At 47.1% G+C, this 18,658-nt stretch overlaps 1 protein-coding gene across 1 annotated transcript; it reads right to left on the reverse strand.

Annotated features, from left to right (window-relative positions):
* Positions 1-2,934: 2,934 nt before the first annotated feature.
* On the reverse strand, positions 2,935-17,670 carry LOC125688040 (NADH-cytochrome b5 reductase 3). The gene is made up of 9 exons (XM_048933525.1): positions 17,563-17,670; positions 15,390-15,521; positions 12,409-12,481; positions 10,298-10,404; positions 9,533-9,662; positions 9,121-9,204; positions 8,910-8,995; positions 6,491-6,590; positions 2,935-5,414 (listed from the first exon to the last, which is right to left on the reverse strand). The coding sequence occupies exons 1-9, from the start codon at positions 17,581-17,583 to the stop codon at positions 5,242-5,244; spliced, it is 906 nt and encodes a 301-aa protein (XP_048789482.1). The 5' UTR covers positions 17,584-17,670; the 3' UTR covers positions 2,935-5,241.
* Positions 17,671-18,658: the final 988 nt, after the last annotated feature.

Below are 18,658 nucleotides of genomic sequence, written 5' to 3' on the forward strand. Positions count from 1 at the left end.
TTTTAGAAAGAGAAATTGGAAAAGGCTGCTCAGGGAGGTGGTGGAGGTGTTCAAGAAACATGGAGATGTAGCACTGAGGGGCATGGTTAGTGGGCATGGTGGGGATGGGCTGCTGGTTGGACTGGATGATCTTAGAGGTCTTTTAGTATTCTGTCTGAGTGGTTAAAAGAAATAGGTTAATTCATCTCTAGGTAATACCCAGTGCCAATAGAAGTGGCTTCTTTGTAGTAGTCCTAGAAATGAGAGCAAGCAAGATAAGATCAGGCTAGAATAAGATGGGATCATTGAAAGCAGGTGAGCTCAGTAGGTGTGAAAGCAGCGGGGCCTGCTGGGCTGGTCCCTGCTCAGGGAGATGCCAGGGGAAACATCCTGCAGCGCTGCCTGCCAGCACTGCCAGGCTCTGCTGGGCACAGCATCTGTTGGCAGTTCTGTTCAGCCCACCCCATGGCTCTGACAGTGCTCAGTTACCACAGAACCTTCACTAAGGAAGGGATTTCCCTCAGGTTATTGCATCAGGAAATCACCTGTGCAGAGCGTGAGTCAGAAAGCATCACACAGACACAGCTGGGAACACGGCTGAAACTCATTATCCATAAAGTCTTCAGCTAAGGCATAGCCCGTTCACCTCAGAGGCTGAAGGACTAGCTTGGCTTCACAGATCCTCATACGAAGTCCTTCTGTTGAGCAGGATCCTCCTGGTCAACTTCATCAGCTTCTGTGTGGAGAAGGGAGTGGAGGAATGCATCGTGACCAGTAAAACAACCATGTAACAGGCTGTGCTCTTTGGAGTGGATTGGCTCTGGGCTCTGTTGGGTGCTGACAAGTGCATCGAGCTGCAGCTGAGTGCAGATCCTACAGCTGGCAGAGCTCTGCCAGAGTGGGATGGCCCCACAGGAGCACTGGGGACAGCCTGGAGGCTGTACTGGTGGGCAGACACTGCTGGAGCTGCTGAGAGAGTCCAGACAAGATCTGCTGTCTGGTAGGATGGGACTGCGAGGGCTTGTTTGCCATGTTTGGCATGCCAGGAAACCTGAGGACCAAATTCTGCTGGATAACGTTGTGAAGGAAGAGCAGAAACACTGCCTGTTGATCAGGCAGCTTCCTGCCCACAGAGAGGTGCTGGAGAGCTGCATTGGTGCAACACACGGGCTGAAGGAGGCAGGCAATCTGTCCGTAAATCTCTGTAAACCTCGAGCTGGCAGCAGGGTGTCTGCAGGCCCTCACCAAAGGCTGTGGGTGGCGCTGAGCCTCGGTGGGCTTCGTGCCCAACATCACTCCACCCCTATTTCTCACCTTCCCCCTCCACCCACTGTACTGCCTTCTATTGTGCGGCAGCCAATCTGACTCAGTCTGCCCAGGTTTTAGAACAACAGCACACTGTTCTAAAATACAATCTGCCAGAAAAAGTGTTTATAGAAGGCGTGGAGCCATCCCAGGACATTTTGTTCACCAACCATGGAGCCTTGGCTGGGGCCATGAAGGCTTTATCAAATGGTGCCTTCAGGAGGAGTTATTAGGCTTGGCTCAGCCTTTGTGTGCTGTGCATATAGAAAGGGCAGGCTGGTTTCTTTTTTCTTTTTTTTTTAAATAGTATGTTGAGTCTGTAATAGAGAAAACATGCTGTTACTGCTGTCAGAGTGGTGGTGCAAGTAGAGAAAAATGCAAGGGCTTCAGAACACTGTTGGAGGAATGGAGCTCGTTCTCCTAGTGGAGAACTCCCTGTCCTGAGATAGAAATGAGCCAAATGAGAACCCTATCATCTGCACAGGAAGGCAACCAGCACCAGGCTGATGCTGGGACTGGAGAGCCTCAGAGCTGTGACCCAGCGCTGGGCTCTGCCACAAACCCTATTCTTGCTGGTGGCAAAAACCAGCTGCAGTTGTTTAAGGAGACATGGGAAAATGAACCCATGGAGATGGGGGCTGGCATCCAGGGCAGCCTTTGTCTTTCAGTGCAGCAGAGAAGGAAGGGCTCCTGACAGCCCTGGCAGCAAGCAGAAATCTGGAAGAGGCAAGAATGTTTCGCTTTGTCTTTGGTTTTGGTATCTTAGCAGCTCATTGTGTTTATGTAGTGGTTTACTCAATTTCCCTCAGGTTTTAGCTGACAGCATTTCAGGTTGCACAACTGTAGTAGCTTTCTTCCAGCTGCTGTTAAGCAGCAAAGGGAAGAGCTCCACAGGTTTCAGGCTGGCAAAACCACAGTGTTTGTAGGCCACAGGTAGGGACTTACTGCTGTGTACACTAACAGTTTGATGGTATTGACCTCCTGGGTGGTGGTTTTCCTTATAATTTTCTTTCTTTCTTTTAACAGAATAAAAGCAGTTTCAAAAGTGTCATTCATATGTTACTGTTTAGTTTCTGAGTTATAAAATGGGGAAGCTGTGACAGCTGAGAATTAAAGGCTGTGGTCTGCACATTCAAACAAAAGGGCACAATGAGGTCCAGCATCAGTGCAGGAGCTCTCCATGCAATAAATCCTTGCTCTGAGAGAGGCCAAGCTATGCGAATCACATACTGGGGCAGATGGCCTCCTGACCTGATCCCCCCAAAGGCTCTGCTACCTCAGGTAAGTCATGCTGCTGCATTCTTGGCTCTGGCAGGAATCAGTGCTGTGGGTAATAAAGGCAAGGATGAACAGCAATGTATTCGGTGAAGTCAGTGTGACTTTTTGCTCACTGCTGGTGTCTTGGCCCAAGTGATTCACAGCCAATCCTCAGGTAGTGATTTTCACCCAAAGAATAACAGCAGAAAACCTCACCCCCACCCTTTACTGGGGGCTCACTGGCTGTGAGAAGGGCCTCTTGGAGCACATTTCTGAAGCTGTTTCAGTTTTCCAGGTCCTGTGAGAATGTTCTCCCCTAACCTCCATCACAGGTAGGAGCTCGCTGACGCCCACTCCGCTACAACTGTAAGAGAGATGAATCTGAGAATCAAAAACAATGCAAAACCAGCTTTTATTACTTGTTTAAGTGCCACAGTACAGGACCAGCAAGCAAAAGGGATCGGGGCACCATCTTTTCATCAGATTATATAAAAACCTCCTTTTTAATTAAAGAGCTTCATGTTCGCAAGGAAGATGTACAAAATAAAGGCAAAACGAACAGATTCTGGTGACAGACAGAAAACAGTGGTAGTTTAATCCTTGACTCAGCAGCTTGCACCAACCTCTCACACAAACAGTTGGGTAAACAGCAAACAGATGTTTTTAAGCATTCTGAAGTGCTCTACAGACACAGTTTGTCTCTTCTGAAGTGGAAGGTGATGGGATAAGTAACACACAGGTGAGGCACCTGCATCATCATTTCTGACAGATGTGGAAAAAAACAGTAATTAGAAAAAAGGTTCAGTTATACAAAAATGTTGATGTGTTACCAGCGAGTTATTTTTGATATGAACACTTCCTTAAATACAGTCTTGGAATAAAAAACCTGTTTACTCCACAGTGATGTAAACCAGCAGCAAAACAATTCATCTCCAATTTCTGCTTTTTGCCTCACAAAAAGATAAAGGAACTGACCTCTGGAGCACAATATTAAAATGAGTTTCAGAAACGCACATCAAATACTGAAGATTTCAGAGGCAAGTGTCTATTTAATAAACTTTATAGTATTATTCTTTGCAGGTTCCTTAAGTTAACTGTAGTATCCTTTTCTCCTTTTAATTGATGCTGAAGATTCACCTTTTAAGTGTATACTACACAGCTGTTGGATGGGCACAAAAGAAAGCGGGGCAAGTTACAGCCTCAAATAGTGCCCAAATCTTTACACAAGTGACACACATGGCACACCACTACCTGCAGCTAACTTGCATCCACGTGACTTCAGCTGTGGTACTGAGGGATGTGGTTTAGGGGGGAAGTATTGGTGAATGGTTGGACTGGGTGATGTTGGAGGTCTGTTCCAGCTCTGGTGATTCTACGACTTCATCCACCACCACCCACCATCCTTTCCCTCACTGTGATTTCATCACCAGACCACGACTTTGTCTCCTGGACTTCTTGCAGGACAGCCCCAACCTCAGTGTGTGTGGATGCAGAAGGACAGCACACTGGAGGCATGAAGTTTTGCTAAAGGTCAGGTGAAAGGCTGCTGTAAAAATTATATTAAGAAACAAATGGAAGCTGTAATAAACAGCACGTAAGGAAGAGTTTTAGATTCAGAGATACATTTGAATCAGCTGTCAGTTGGGTGGCTTAAGGCTGTTCCCATGCAATCCTCTTTCTTCTTTGGAGCTCTTCCAGAGCAAGATGTGCAGGCATATCACACCTGCCAGGACCCACTGCTGAGCTGGACCACCCAATGAACCCCAGTCTGGCTAACCCAGCTCTGGGAAACAAACTAAAACCAGATCCAGTTTTCACCCAGCACTTTTTCACTGCACAGAACCTGCAGAACAATCACTTTCCCACTCCTATGGTACTGCCTGTTATTTAAAAGTAAATACACACGTCAGTATTTTTTCAGTATTCAGCACACATACAAGCAAAGACTTCCAGGACAGTCAGTAAAGCACCTGCTGTCCAGAGTTTCTTTCATTGCCCAGGGATGTGAGCAGCTGGAAAAGTGTTTCCACGTAAAAGAGGCTATTCCAAAATACACAGGAAACAAATTTTATATAGCTGTCTACCCCTCTATTTTGATTAACAAGGCAACTTCCTTAAACAACTTCAGTCATACGTGGTTAGCTGTCATCCTTCAAATGAACACTCTTAAGCTCCTGATGGTGCAAAGATTATGCATACCAGGAAAACGCTCCTGGTCCTCACACAGTAACATCTCTTTAAAGTTTGATATAAGCAGGGCGAATCATCCAGCTCATTCCATGTTTCATACTTCGCACCAAATAAAATACTGGGTATGCACAGTGTTAGGAAGTGGGATATTACTGCTATTTGATTACAGTGCTAAGAAGAGTGTAAATGAGTATTTGCTGCCCTAAGAAGCTTTCCAGCCTCGAGATGGAATATAATCTTTCTACAGGACAGACACGGCAAGCACAACACAGCTGAGGACTGCGCATGGCTACGTCTCTGCCAGAAGGCTGTTTGTGTGTAACGTACAGTACGGTTAGCATATAGTTAAGCTTAAGTGTCTAACTTGCCAGAGATTCAGATAAAAATGAAGTACTTCTAATGTAAATGTAGCTTCCCAGCACTGTGCATCAGCCATCTCTAACTTTCTCTTGTTCCCCATTAACTGTTTTTCTTTCCTTCCTCACAAGACCACTGAAGTATCAGCCTTCATTAGAAGGAGAACCTCATGTCCTTGGCATAGCCCAGTTTGTCCAGGTTGGGAATGCACGCGTACTGGATCATGGGAGGAGGTCCACACATGAGGATCAGAACATCGCTCTGAGGTGGGGGCAGGTGGTCTCTGATCATATCTTGGTTCACAAATCCTTGGCTGTAATCCCAATCTGTTGGGGAAAAAAAAAGAAAAGAAGAGGGGAGGGGAGGGGAGGGGAGGGGAGGGGAGGGGAGGGGAGGGGAGGGGAGGGGAGGGGAGGGGAGGGGAGGGGAGGGGAGGGGAGGGGAGGGGAGGGGAGAGGAGAGGAGAGGAGAGGAGAGGAGAGGAGAGGAGAGGAGAGGAGAGGAGAGGAGAGGAGAGGAGAGGAGAGGAGAGGAGAGGAGAGGAGAGGAGAGGAGGAAAAGATAGATACAGGTCACTTTATTATAAACTGTGTGCATCTGTATTTTTTTTAGTAAAACTGCAGCCCGTAGCATTTGCGCTCTCCTGCTAAAAGGAAAATGTGCCCCTTATGCTTTTAAAATGGGATTGATGCACGGAGAAAACAAAAGTGAATTTTTAAGAAAGCGTTCTAAAAGCCCCAAGGAAATATCAAGCAAAGTTGTGAAAAGAATATGAATCTTTTGAGCTCCAGCCGCATGAAACAAACAGCAACATCCATCCTCCTTAATACACTGCTATCCAAGCTGCCTTAGAAATGCAGGGAGAATGCTTATTGTAGAAAATGACATGGGAGCACCAGACTCCAGGGATGGTTAAGACCCTCCCCACCATCATGTCACAGTTCGGCCTGGTTTCCGTGGCCAAGAATATGCCTTCCACAGTGTCACAGTCACAAGGTAAGAGAAAGCACGTGGCTCTTCCCTCTCTGCTCCAAGCTACCAGTGAATGGAGTGTGACTCTCCTCTGATGGGGGTGGGCATGACATAGCAGGAGAAAGGAAGGTCACCTTGGATCACAGTAGATAATGGTTAATATTCAGGTGTAGTCACGGGATGAAGATAACGCTATCGTTCCCCTCAGGTGAGCCTCATAGGTATGGAAACACTGTCAGAGAACATCTAGAGCTTCTGTGCACAACTGTGTGAAGAAAGAAGCTGCTGGATGCATTCAGTGTTGCGTGAACACAACTCATCAAGAAACAAAGGAGCTCAGAAATACACACAGTGCAGCATTTCTCCTGTCAGACATGTGCATTAGTACCCATAACTTAAGCTTCAGTAGAGATAGCGTGACAGATCTTACTTTCAGGTGCTTTATCCAGTGTATACCAACACTTAAAACGGTTGGGGTGCTGAACCTGAATCTCTTCCAGCTCTGAACGTTGCAGGATATCCTTCTCAGTCTGCAGGGTAAAGGAAACACTGGTTATGGCTCTGCATTTGAATGCAGCCCTCAGATGGCCACTACAGTTCTGTGTAGTTTTGTGAGATGGAACAGATTATTTAACCCTGTTTTAAAGATTGAAGAGAGCCTGTAAATGCAAATTATTTCCATGATGATCCCATTGCAGAACTTGCCCAAATTCCAGCCCCATAATTCCTTCCTTCGAAACAGTAAGACAAAGCAATACCTGTATCAAAACACAGAACTCATTGCAGAATCACTGGTAACACTTAAGAACGAGCCCTTCCTTAATACCTACATTAGAAAAGCAGCTTTCATTAAACAAAAACAAACAACTAACCATGACTACGTGTGTATTTTCCTACCCTCCAAACTCTGCCTTTCAATCAGGAAATAAAAAGGCCAATTTTTCACCTTCACCACTTTAAATTTCATCAGCACTGCCATATGGAGATGCTCAGTTTTTAAACAAGATGTGGAACAACAAATAACCAAGGAGTTACTGAGATCTCATTAGAACAACAAAGGCTGTGCAAGTTCTGCTCCTCTCTGATGAAACACCATCAAAGGCCAAAAGAAAACCTTACTCCCATAAAAGCAGCCACAGTTTGGGAAGGAGGGTAAGGGCAGAGACTAAAACTGGCATCCTCCTCCACAGCCTTAATAATTTGGCACTGAGGACATGACAACGTCTGGGCTGTGGGGGTGATGAGGAACGTGCCAACACCTATTGCCAGGAAGGCTCCTGTTTCTGGACCTGCAGCTGCACGGCTTCCAGAAGGGCTGTAACTGGGTCTGACCAGCTCCAAGTGGGCTGCTATGAGCCCAGTATGCTGTCTTCTGTAACCCAACACAGCTCCTTCAGCAGGGTCAAAATAGAACATGTACAAAAAATACTTTATAGCATTAAATATTAAAAAAAAACCTAGTCTGTAGGCTTTCATGCCTGTCCATCTGCTTTATATTTGTGCAGTGCTTGGGTACAGGGACTCCTTAAAGCCAACAACTGATGTTTACACAGCCTGTTGCTAATACACAGGCAACTGTTTCTCTCAAAAAAAACCTCCTCCTCACAAGAAGCAATAGGATTTCTAGGTTGCTAGAACAGCTCAACTTCTATGTTAGTCATTCTGAATTAACTCACAGCAAATCCCAAATCCTGACCCTCTACCAGCCCAGAGACCTACTGCATTTTGTGCCAGCTTCAAGCACTCAGCAGATATCAAATGCTGCAGCTGCATCACCCAGTGCCAGAGGGCACTCCAAAAGCACTTAGGAAGGTGCCTTATTACTGTAGTAAAGCACCAGAATAGGGCAGTTGTTGGCACTTGGATCATTGCTTCTGGGTAGAAAAAAAAAACAAAAAGTATTTTTTGTACATGTTCTATTTTGACCCTGCTGAAGGAGCTGTGTTGGGTTACAGAAGACAGCATACTGGGCTCATAGCAGTTCTGTAATACAGATATAGTCCGCAGGAAATGGGATACAGTGAATACCAGAGGAAAGAAGAACAAAGAAGGAAAGCCTAAAGAAGCTAAGAAACACAGGCAGGAAAAGAACTCTCATAATTCAGGAACAGAAATTCACAATGAGGGAGTTTTGAAAACAAAAAGATGAGCACCAGAAGAATGTCAGGCCAAGGAGGGGCGTGCAGTTCAGCTCCACACCACCACTTGGATTGCCTGGTCAACCAAGAAATCCCTCTATCACAAGAACATTACGTGTCCCTTTTTCCAGCAGCAAAGTATGATACAGCTCTAAGAGTGAACGAAACATATGAAACGCTGATGGAGGGAATAAAACTGAAAGGAAACAGCTGTGCAGAACCCCAGCTCTATGGAGCTCTAACCTCCAGTCAAGGAAGCTGCTGGAGATCAGTTTTAATTTTAGCTCACATAAAGCATTCTCAAGAAGACTCCTCTTACAAAGCCTGCTCTGAAGTTGGGAAGATTCAGTTGCTGAAGGAGCCCAATGTCCACCTCTTCCACGTTTTCACTAAGAAAGACAGCTCTGAAAGTCTACCCAAAACATATCAACTTGCACAGATGAATCCAGAGTTTTAAAATGTTCTGAATCAGAAACAGAACAATAAGATCCAGGACATTGAGCATGAGCTGTGAGGACGGTAGCGCTTCAGCAGCAATGTTCAAAGAAGTAATTATAGTGCTTTAGATGGGAAGCGTTCAGCATTACTGTTCACTTCTCCCCTTGCAGCACGTATTGCTGCACCATGCTTCCTCAGCAACAACTTCAGTTGCCGAGTGGAGCTGTGTTTGTTAAATAACACTTCATAAACAGAAATAAGGACAGAAATTACCTGGTTAGCAAACAGCAGCTGGCAAACCGTAGAGTCATCCTTGTCTTTCATGATTGCTCGAATGATCTGCAGCATAGGTGTTATCCCTGAAAGAGAAGTGCTGTAAGTGATGTGAGAAAGTAAAGGAGAAAGTGCAAAGGAGCAGGTGAGGGAAAATATCAACAACATCTAGCAGGTGTCAGAGGCCAAAGATGAGTCTTCACACACGTACCAGTCCCACCTGCGATCATCCCCACATACTTCACTTTCTTAGTAACCGGTTGGGCTTTCTTTTCAGGTCGAATAGCAAACTCACCTAGAAGAGAGAGATGTGGAAAACAATGAAAACAGCAGGAAACAGAGCCTGTGATCACTTCTCAGCATTTTTCAATTAACTGACATCGTAAAACAGGGGCAGAAAACAGACAAAGGTGAACTGAAGACGTCACAAAGAAAAACAGAAATTCTGACAGTGTTTCAGGATCATGGCGTCAGACACTGACATGAGTCCTGATTCTGTGAGTACAGCATGAAGCTCTTACTAGTTGTATTTCTACTTGCTTAAAACCCATAATGCCAATGATGTTCAGAAGCCCAGATTTTGTATCATTTGCTCTGGATAAATTATATTTTCTGAGCTTTGCCTTTTCCTTTGTAGACAAGCAGGCCACTTGGTCCTCTGAAGTCAATGGTGTCCCCTATTTTCAGGCTGTCTAAGTACTGAGACATCTTCCCTCCGTCAGGAAATTTTGGATGGACACCTTTCATGTAAACCTATGAAAAAAACAACAAAATAATTAATCTCACAGCACAAAAATGAGCACGTGTCCTTCTCTCTGCCATTCAGATTTCACGTAGCCATGTTCCTCATTCATAGGATGCAATTACTACATAAAGAAATACTATCTGGACAGATTTGACTGACGATGAAAAAGAAGCACTGAGTTTTCCGATAAGGATTGAAATTACACTCTTGCCCTGATTTTGACCAAATCGGAATCGATCATCTGCCCTGTCTGGATCAGTAACAACAAAGATCCTCAACACCCTTAATAACGATCACAAAGAGCATATGGCATTAGCTGAAGAAGCAGACAGCTTACACAAGGTTAATCTCCTACTTCAGAAGCATTGAAAAATGCAAAAAAATCTGCAAATGTATACAGATTCTGGAAAATGGCCATGTGCAAGTACAGGAAATTCTGAAGTACCTTGTGAGACACGCTCACTAAAGAAGGGCGTGTAGAATGCCACAGGGATTGTAGATAATTGCACATTACTTGTTAGAATGGAAGTCCACAGGGGCACAGAGCAGAACAGAACCTGGCACACCAGGCTTCACAGGGCACTGCAGGCATGCAGGTGGATTCAGAAGTTGCCCAGCCCGTACAACAGCATGACATCCTTACCTTGATGACAAGATCCACGAAGCCCTTGTCATCGTCACTGGAAATCGGAGTGTAAGGTCTAATGACCAGCGCTCCATCGATCCGAGCAGACAGGTAGATATGCTGTCCTGGTTGTGGGGAGGAAGAAAAGCACTTTGCTTCCAAGGGATTTTTCTTTTGGTGACGCATCAGGAGGGCAGTTAGTGCACACGCCTTCTCAAAGCTCTACCAACTACCTTTCTCCTTTGAAAGTAGCAATCGCATTTCAATCTCTCACACATTAGCTGAACTCTTTTCTCAATGCCTACGTTATAGTGAAAAAGAAAATCCCTCTAGAATTTAACTCCTTGGAAAGGTTTTCCAATACCCTTACGAGACACAGCTGAAGAATACCCAGGGGAAATTCTCCATTATTTTAACACCATTAGGCCTCCACAATGGCTGTTTACAAGGGTGGACAGTGATAGGACAAGAGGGAATGGTTTTAAACTGAGACAGGGGAGGTTTAGGTTAGATATTGGAGGACGTTTTTCTCACAGAGGGTGGTGACACACTGGAACAGGTTGCCCAAGGAGGTTGTGGAGGCATTCAAGGCCCGGCTGGATGTGGCTCTGGGCAGCTTGGTCTGGTAGTCAGTGATCCTGCACATAGCAGGGGGGTTGGAACTAGATGATCTTTGAGGTCCTTTTCAACCCAGACCATTCTATGATTCTATAACTAATGCCTCATAAGATGAACTTTGCTCTCCAAAGATGTATGACACAGCTCCTCTGCCTGTTGCAGGCACACAAAAAGGGGACTTTACTGGGAGCTGTTTGTCACACTGGAGGGCCAGTGATGCTAACCAGTGGATGGATAAAGATGTGCAACCTGGTGACACTGCCACTGTAGGTCATAAATCTTGAAAGACAGGTATTAGCAAGAAATTCTTTATTGTGAGGGTGGTGACACACTGAAACGGGTTGCCCAGTGAGGTTGTGAATACCCACTCTCTGTAATCATTCAAGGCCACGCTGGATGGGGCTTTGAGCAACCTGGTCTAGAGGGAGGTGTCCCTGCATACAGCAGGAGGTTGGAACTAGTTGATCTTATAGGTGCCTTCCAATCAAACCATTCTATGATGATTCTATGACAGTGCTATTGTGCTTCTCTCTGAGGGAAAACATACTTTATGCCCTTATTCATTAGTGCTTTTCCTCCTCACAGAAGGGCAGCTGCTGGGGAGCCTCCATAAAGCCACACAGAATCCAATTTTCCATGAGCAAGCTGTGTTTTTTCCTGTAACACCCTAGCTGGCTGGTAAAAGCCAAAAGCTGGTGCTGGACTAAACATGCACAGGACATTCCAGAATCTGTCCCATAGCTGCCACACCCGCGACTCCCAGCTGCCTTGCTTCCCATGTCTCACACCAGCAAGCACCCCTGACCCACAGACCATCCAATAGGCATCTACAGCCTAAGTCCTTATTTAACACAAGTCACGGTGAAATGCACTCTACATAAGCAGTGAGAAGCAACAGCACTAAGCTAGTACGGAAGGCAATACGCCACATGGCAAGGCCTCAGGAAACATCTACTCCATGGTGACTAACAAGTTCCATGAGACTCAGAGCTTAGCAGACTAGCTGGTGAAATGCATGCCTTAGCTGGGAAGCATTGGGAACATTGCCTCGAGGGGATCACAGACACCAAGTGCCATGGGACTAACACACACTGGAAAGTTAAGATTAGAAGAATACAAAGACCAATGCTTCCTTCTTCTACTGTCTTCCCGGAAAGAAGCTGGATGTACACTCTTGATAAGAACACTGGATTTCAGGCACCACACTGACATCCAAGTCATTCAAGGGCAGGCTGGATGTGGCTCTGCGCAGCCTGGTCTGGTAGCTGGTGACCCTGCACATAACAGGGGGGTTGAAACTACATGATCACGGTGGTCCTTTTCAACCCAGGCCATTCTAGGATTCTGTGATAATGTTACATGACTCACAGCACTGGGACAGTCTTGCAAAGCTCTAACAGACCAAGGCATACAGGCAGCATTGGAAATTCAACGGTTCAAAATGCAAGAAAAAAATCTCCCACAGTACAACTAACGTGGCTCTGGTTCTCAGGAAGGAAAGACAGACGTACCTATTGGTAGACCCAGAACGTGATCCATGGAAGGGAGAGCAAAGCGAAATCTCCTTGTGTCGTGGCTTACTTCCTGAAAAACAAGAATAATCATCAGCCACACTGTTGGGATTTTGATTGTGATTTCTCCTGTAAAATCACTGCACCTGTGTGGCCTGCTGCAGGATTAAGTATTTAGGGGACAGCAATACTCTATCTGAAATTTCTGCATAATGTAACAACTGATAAACTGATAAATAAATTCTTGTAAAACTTAACTTTCCCTCAAAATGTTTTATTCATAAGTTTTTTACTTTCATGTTGAAATTGAAGACGTACTGAAATATTGTTTTGATGAATATTTAAATGCTAATAGCAAAACTTAGTTAAGATACTCATACAGATTAAGAATAGGCAATAGCTTTCTGAGCACTGTGAATACTACACTGTGTTCTGTGCGGGGGCCACAAGTTAAAAACCTAAGCACTATTCCAGATCTCATTAAACACACAGGAATTCAACAGCAACTGCACCATTTAAGATGGGCCAACGGTACTGGAACACAAGTATTTTGGTGCATCACAGAAGACAACTGTGAGCAACACTCAGAAATTCATAGCACCCCCATGCTTATGCCTCTTGCCTGCTGCAAGGCCAGGACGCTGAGCACGCTGCTCAGCAAGGTCTTAGACCGAGGCCACATCAGCAGTAGCCTTGAAGCCATCTCCAGCACAAGGCCACCTCCCTGCATTCCCAATGCCATCTCTCAGCACCTGGAAGCAAGCCCCTGGCCTCCAGCTGCCAGCACATTTCTGCCTCAAGCTGCGGGTGCCAAGGACCTCACCAGGCTCACATCTGCAAATGGAGAGGTGGTGAACAGCTTTTTTGCAGGCTGCTGCTTAACTGTGTGATGCCAGCTTCTCCGAGTGCCAAATGGATCCTTACACTACTGGGACAAACACCAACCTTTCAGGTGGTGCCTAAGGGCAGCTGACAGGCAGAGGAAGCACTGAGTCTGCTTCCAACTGCTGAGCAAACTGATACGTTTGGCTTCCAGCTTTACCACAAAGATCTAGGCTGCGCTAATAGACGCACAGACTTCACAGAATGAGTTCCCCAGACCTGTGCTTGTCAAACGTCATAACTGCAGATACTGTTTCTTCCTTCAGAACCTTTCTGAACACACTCCTAGTGCTGTAGGGCAGCCAGTACATAAATTGCTGGCATTTCCAGCAATCACAGGACCATTTTTGTTTTCAGTAAAATCTAATTGCCTTCTGCATTTCTCTTGCCAGCCACACTTCTTGTTCTTTTGCTTCAGTTGCAAGCCCACAAGAAAAACTATCTGCAAGGCCATATTCTCAACTGCACCATCAAAATACTTTCATCTAAGAAGAAGGAGCATATATAGTCCCCAGCTACTCTCAGGAAAAAAAAAAAGGAGTCAATTTGTTCATTGTTTTGTTTTAAACACAAATCATTTAGACGCTGTGTTGGTGAAGTCACCGAGAGCTTCACAGTTCCGAAAAGGGAATGATGAGTACCAACATGGCAATGGGAACAGTGAACACTTCTGAAATAGAAGGGCCTTTGGTTGGGCTGCATGAGCTGCACTCTCCAAGGAAAAACTCCACATTCTCATCTCGCCACACGTCTTGAGTAGGCTCCACATCCACACTGAGTGCCACCACTCCCTTCCCAACTTTTAAGACCTTAAGACCTTTAAGACCTTTTAAGACATTAAAAGGTTTCTGCGTAATGACAGCTGTGTTCCAATTAAAGTGCTCCACTCGTTTAAGAGCTTGTAAATTACAAACTGTGGGTGTCAGAAATACTAATTTCATCCTCCTCGGACAGCTGGGTATGACAATCTTGAGTAGTTTAGCAGCACCAGATTTCTGGGAGGCTGTTACAAATTGCTAATGAAAATGCAGAACTACAGCTCTGCAGAAAAAGCACTTGTACCAAGTTAATCTCACTGATTAAACTACCACAGGCAGCAATATTTGAGGTGGTTACAGCAGAGCTGTTCCTTCCTCCCAAGATTAAAAAAGACTGCACGAAACACGACAACGGACTGAGAAAAATCAGTATTTAGAAGAAAAAAAAAATTGTGAATGATTTTCAGTTAGAAACAGATGCAGCAGAAACCTGCCAGCAGCCTGATTCGCAGAAGCACGTGCAGTGCCTCTAGCTTCCACCCCTTTCTGCAGTTGGACAGCCTGTACCTGCCACCATGTGCTACACAGCTTATGAAAGAATGGGGAATGTATAATAACAGCATTGCTGCAGTATGCATGGTAACAAATGCTGCATGGCAACCCTGCCCAAGCCATGGGGAAACTTTTGCTTCCCAATAAACCAAAGACTCGGAACCAAATGATTGCTTTCTTTGACAGAAAGAACAAACGAAAGCCAAGCTCTCAGTGCACTCTGCATACCTTGAGGAAAGCTCAGTTACAGTCCAAAGTCCCTTTCATCAAAATCTTCTGATAACTTTTTGACCAGCTCATTGACTTAAGTCAACACTACAAATATCTTCAGGTATGACTGCACACTGGAAAGCCAAGATTTCTGACCATCAGCTTATCCAAGGGAAATATGGACCTCTAACCTTTTGGGCCCTGTTTCCCCAAGCAGAGTTACCACCTTCTGGCAGCAGTATCTGGTAATTTTAGAAATTCCTGCTGATGTACTCTATGACATGAGGCTCACTTGACAGAAACTATGAGTACAGTCATTTCCAAAGCATCTTGCACCACTCTAAGCTGGCTTGCAGGAATTTATGCCTGAGAACTCACTCATGCTAGGCAAGGAGCATGTATAAATGAGTTCTTTGTTTAAAATACAGATATTTGCATGATTTTACCAGAAACAAAGCTAAGCAGCCTTCAAAAAATCTACTGTTCCCTGCTGCAACACTGCCCAAGATGCAGGCATCTGTCAGCATTTCACAGCATCCACGAGAGGTCCTGCTCAGCACTGCACATGCACATACGTACCTCTTTATCAATCAGCCTCAAAGCATACTTCACTTCAGGATCCTTCAGAGTGATTGCAGGACGAGGAGTCCCAAAAAGCCTCCGGACAGTGCTGTAGATGAGCCATATTGGGTATGTCACAACCCAACTCAGCTGTGGCACAGAGAGAGAGAGCATTAGATACATGTGTTCCTCAGCCCCTGCAGGCTCACGCAGACAGGTGCCAGGCCAGCTGTGGGGCAGAGAGCTTCCTGTGACAGCAGCTCAGTCCTCAGGCTGGCGTTGGGGTTCCCCTGCCTGCGAGCATCTCCCTGTGCTCCCCCATGTGCAGCAGAACCTCAGGCACCTAACACTGATACAAGTTCACCCAGTCCTGGGGAAGGAGAGCAAGCTGAGCTCCTGCTTCTCATAGCGATCCTCTTCAGCTCTATGATTTGTTATTTAATGCTTCAACACAGTAGAGGGGAAAATCACAAAGGTAGCCTTTGTGAAAAAAAAAAGAAAGAAAAAAGGGGGGGGATGATAGAGATCAAACTGAAAATAAAAACTGAGCAATGTACTTTGACTGCATGCAGTGCTCTTTCTGATTCATGGAAGAAGGTGAAGTCTCAACTTTGCTTATGAAGGACCAGACCAGTGTTTTGGAATCATACTGCTGTCAGCCTGACAGCCTTCAGGAGGCTGCAAGGCGTACTACATGATTGCCAAAATCATGGCAAGTGTACGATCAAGACAGTAATAAACTCTCGTCTCCTAAAATGCTGCTGTAGAGACATAAGAGCTATCAGCACCTGGTACAACTTGAAAGCATGCCGTGCCACACGCACACTGCATTTTTCCACTTTTACTGCAAAAATTGTGTCTAAAGAAGCGGAAGTTCCTGCAGACCCATGAGATTATCGCAGCTCTAAGAAAGATTTTTGTTACTGAGTCACAAAACAGACAGACGGGGCATTTAAGACAGTGACAGAGCAGCAAATAACTAATGGCAACCACAACAGCGAGGCCTAGTGGAGACAGCAAGCTGAATGTGGAAGAGATGCCGCTGCAAACAAGACATTAATGCATTAAAATAAATTAGTTTCATTTAAACACGTGGCTACCCGAAATGAACAAAGAGCAGCCGTGGTTTAGCAAATGAAAACGGGAATTAAAAACGCTTGGGCCTGGTTCCATTCCCAGGACCAATGTATAACAGGAGACAAGAAAGAGCTGTGTGTATATAACCTCAGAAGTCAGTTTCTCCACCCGTGTGCAGGAACAAGTTTTCTCCTATCTCTGTGAATAATTCTGAGGTCATCAGATGGCAAGTGTGAACTACCACAGCCACTAAGAGAGACAGAAAGCCACTCTTCCTCGTAACCATCACCTTTGGAAGTAGGGCACCAACAGCTCCCATAGCATCGAGCTGAGTTCTGACAGTAATAACCACAGCCCCGCAAGCAGCCGTTTGTTACCCAGGGTTTAGCGGGACAGGAACGGCATAGCCGGTGTCTGACTGAGAACTAAAATAACTACCAGCTGATGAGCGGGAAAAAGAGAGCAACGAAGGGCTGAGCAGCTTCAAGAAGCCGTGCCTGCCATCCACAGCGTTCTCACACCCAACAGCGCTGGACGCCCCGCAGCCACAAAGCACGCAGCAACCTGAGCCCCCCGGGGGGGCAGCAGCGCCAGGCCGAGAGCCGCTCAGCGAAGCGCTGGTGACTCACGGCTGCTAACACAGGATAAGCGACAGAAAAAGAATTTTTATTACTGGAAGCAGAGCGGGGCGGGGGGCGGAACAAAGGCGGCCATGGCAGAAGCCGCACTGGGGGCTGGCGGCCGCGGCACGGGCGGGGCAACGGCGGGATGGGGGCTCCACCCCTCACACGGCCACCCGCGACGGAGCCGCGGCAGGAGGCGGCCGGGCCGCGCTCTCCCCCATGCCTCGTCCCCGCGGCGAGGCGAGGCGCGGCTGGTCCCGCCCGGAGCACAGCCCGCCGCCGGGCCGTACCGGAAACCCGAGGAACCGGGAGGCGAAAGAGAAAAACCCGAGCCCCCCCGCACCGCAGCGCGGCCGCCACAACCCGGCTGCAGCGCCGGCTGCAGCGCCGGCAGCGAGCGGGGCGAGCAAGCCGCGTCCGCCGCCCCGCCGCCCTCTCCCACGCAGGCAGATCCCTGCCACGCCGGGCCCCGCCACCGCCACGGCACTCACCGTGCTGAGCTGCGCCCCCATCGCTGCCCTCCAGCCCAAGCGCCGGCTCCGCCCCGCCAATCAGCGCCCGGCCTCCCCGCCGCACCGCCCCGCTGAGCGGTGCTCCGCCAATCCCCGCGGGCCACCAGGGGGCGCCGCGGCACCGCTGTGGCAGCGGGCGGGCCGTAGGCCTGCGGGATGGGCGCGGCGGGGCCGCACTTGGGCCCCATCGGTACCGCCTGGGTAGGGCGGGCAGCTCCGGCCGCCTGAGCTGCAGTCCGTGCTGTTCCTTACCGCACAGGCTGGCGGGGACGGAGCGGCAAAACCGGGGTAGGGTGGGTGGAAATGGCGAAAAGAAAACCGGCCGCGTCCTCTGGACACGCTTCTGTTTGTTTCCCTCACCAAAGAAGGAATACATCGAAGAACCATTTCTGTTAGCTTCACCCCTTCTATGAGTCTGTCCTTATCGCTTTATCATGTATACATATATATACATATATATTCATAATGCTCTTTTGCCCATTATTAGCAAGATCATACAGTCACACAATCATAGAACCACAGAATGGTTTGGGTTGGAAGGAACCTTCAAACTCACCCAGTTCCAACCCCATGCTATGGGCAGGGCTGCCAACCAGCTCAGGCTGCCCAGAGGCCCATCCAGCCTGGATTTGATTTCCTTCAGGGATGGGGCAACCACAGCTGCTATGGGCTGCTTTGCCAGGGCCTCACTGCCCTCTGAGTGAAGAACTTCGCTTAATATGTAACCTAGATCTCCCCTTTCAGTTTAAAACCATTCTCCTTGTCCTATCACTACACTCTCTGTTAAGGAGTTCCTCTACAGCTCTCTTACAGGTCCACTCTAAGTACTGTAAGGAAGATCACAGAATGGCCTGGGTTGGAAGGGACCTCAAGGATCATGAACCTCCAACCCCCTGCTACAGACAGGGCCTCCAACCTCCCCATTTAATACTAGACTAGGCTGCCCAGGGCCCCATCCAACCTGGCCTTGAACACCTCCAGGGATGGGGCATCCACAGCTTCTAGTAGCAAGAGGGGAAAGCAGAGGTATGCTCAGTAAACATCCAGTACCTTTGCTTCCTAAGCAACAGCTGAG

Source organism: Lagopus muta, chromosome 1 (assembly GCF_023343835.1).
Source record: "Lagopus muta isolate bLagMut1 chromosome 1, bLagMut1 primary, whole genome shotgun sequence".
NCBI lineage: Eukaryota > Metazoa > Chordata > Aves > Galliformes > Phasianidae > Lagopus > Lagopus muta.

Excerpts from the sequence above, each read along its gene's own strand:
- LOC125688040 (XM_048933525.1), bottom strand. The coding sequence starts at position 17,583 with ATGGGGGCGCAGCTCAGCACG. Across the intron at positions 9,663-10,297 it reads TCGTGGATCTTGTCATCAAG|GTTTACATGAAAGGTGTCCA; the intron begins GTAAGGATGTCA and ends TTTTTTTCATAG. Across the intron at positions 6,591-8,909 it reads AGCTGCTGTTTGCTAACCAG|ACTGAGAAGGATATCCTGCA; the intron begins GTAATTTCTGTC and ends TTTACCCTGCAG.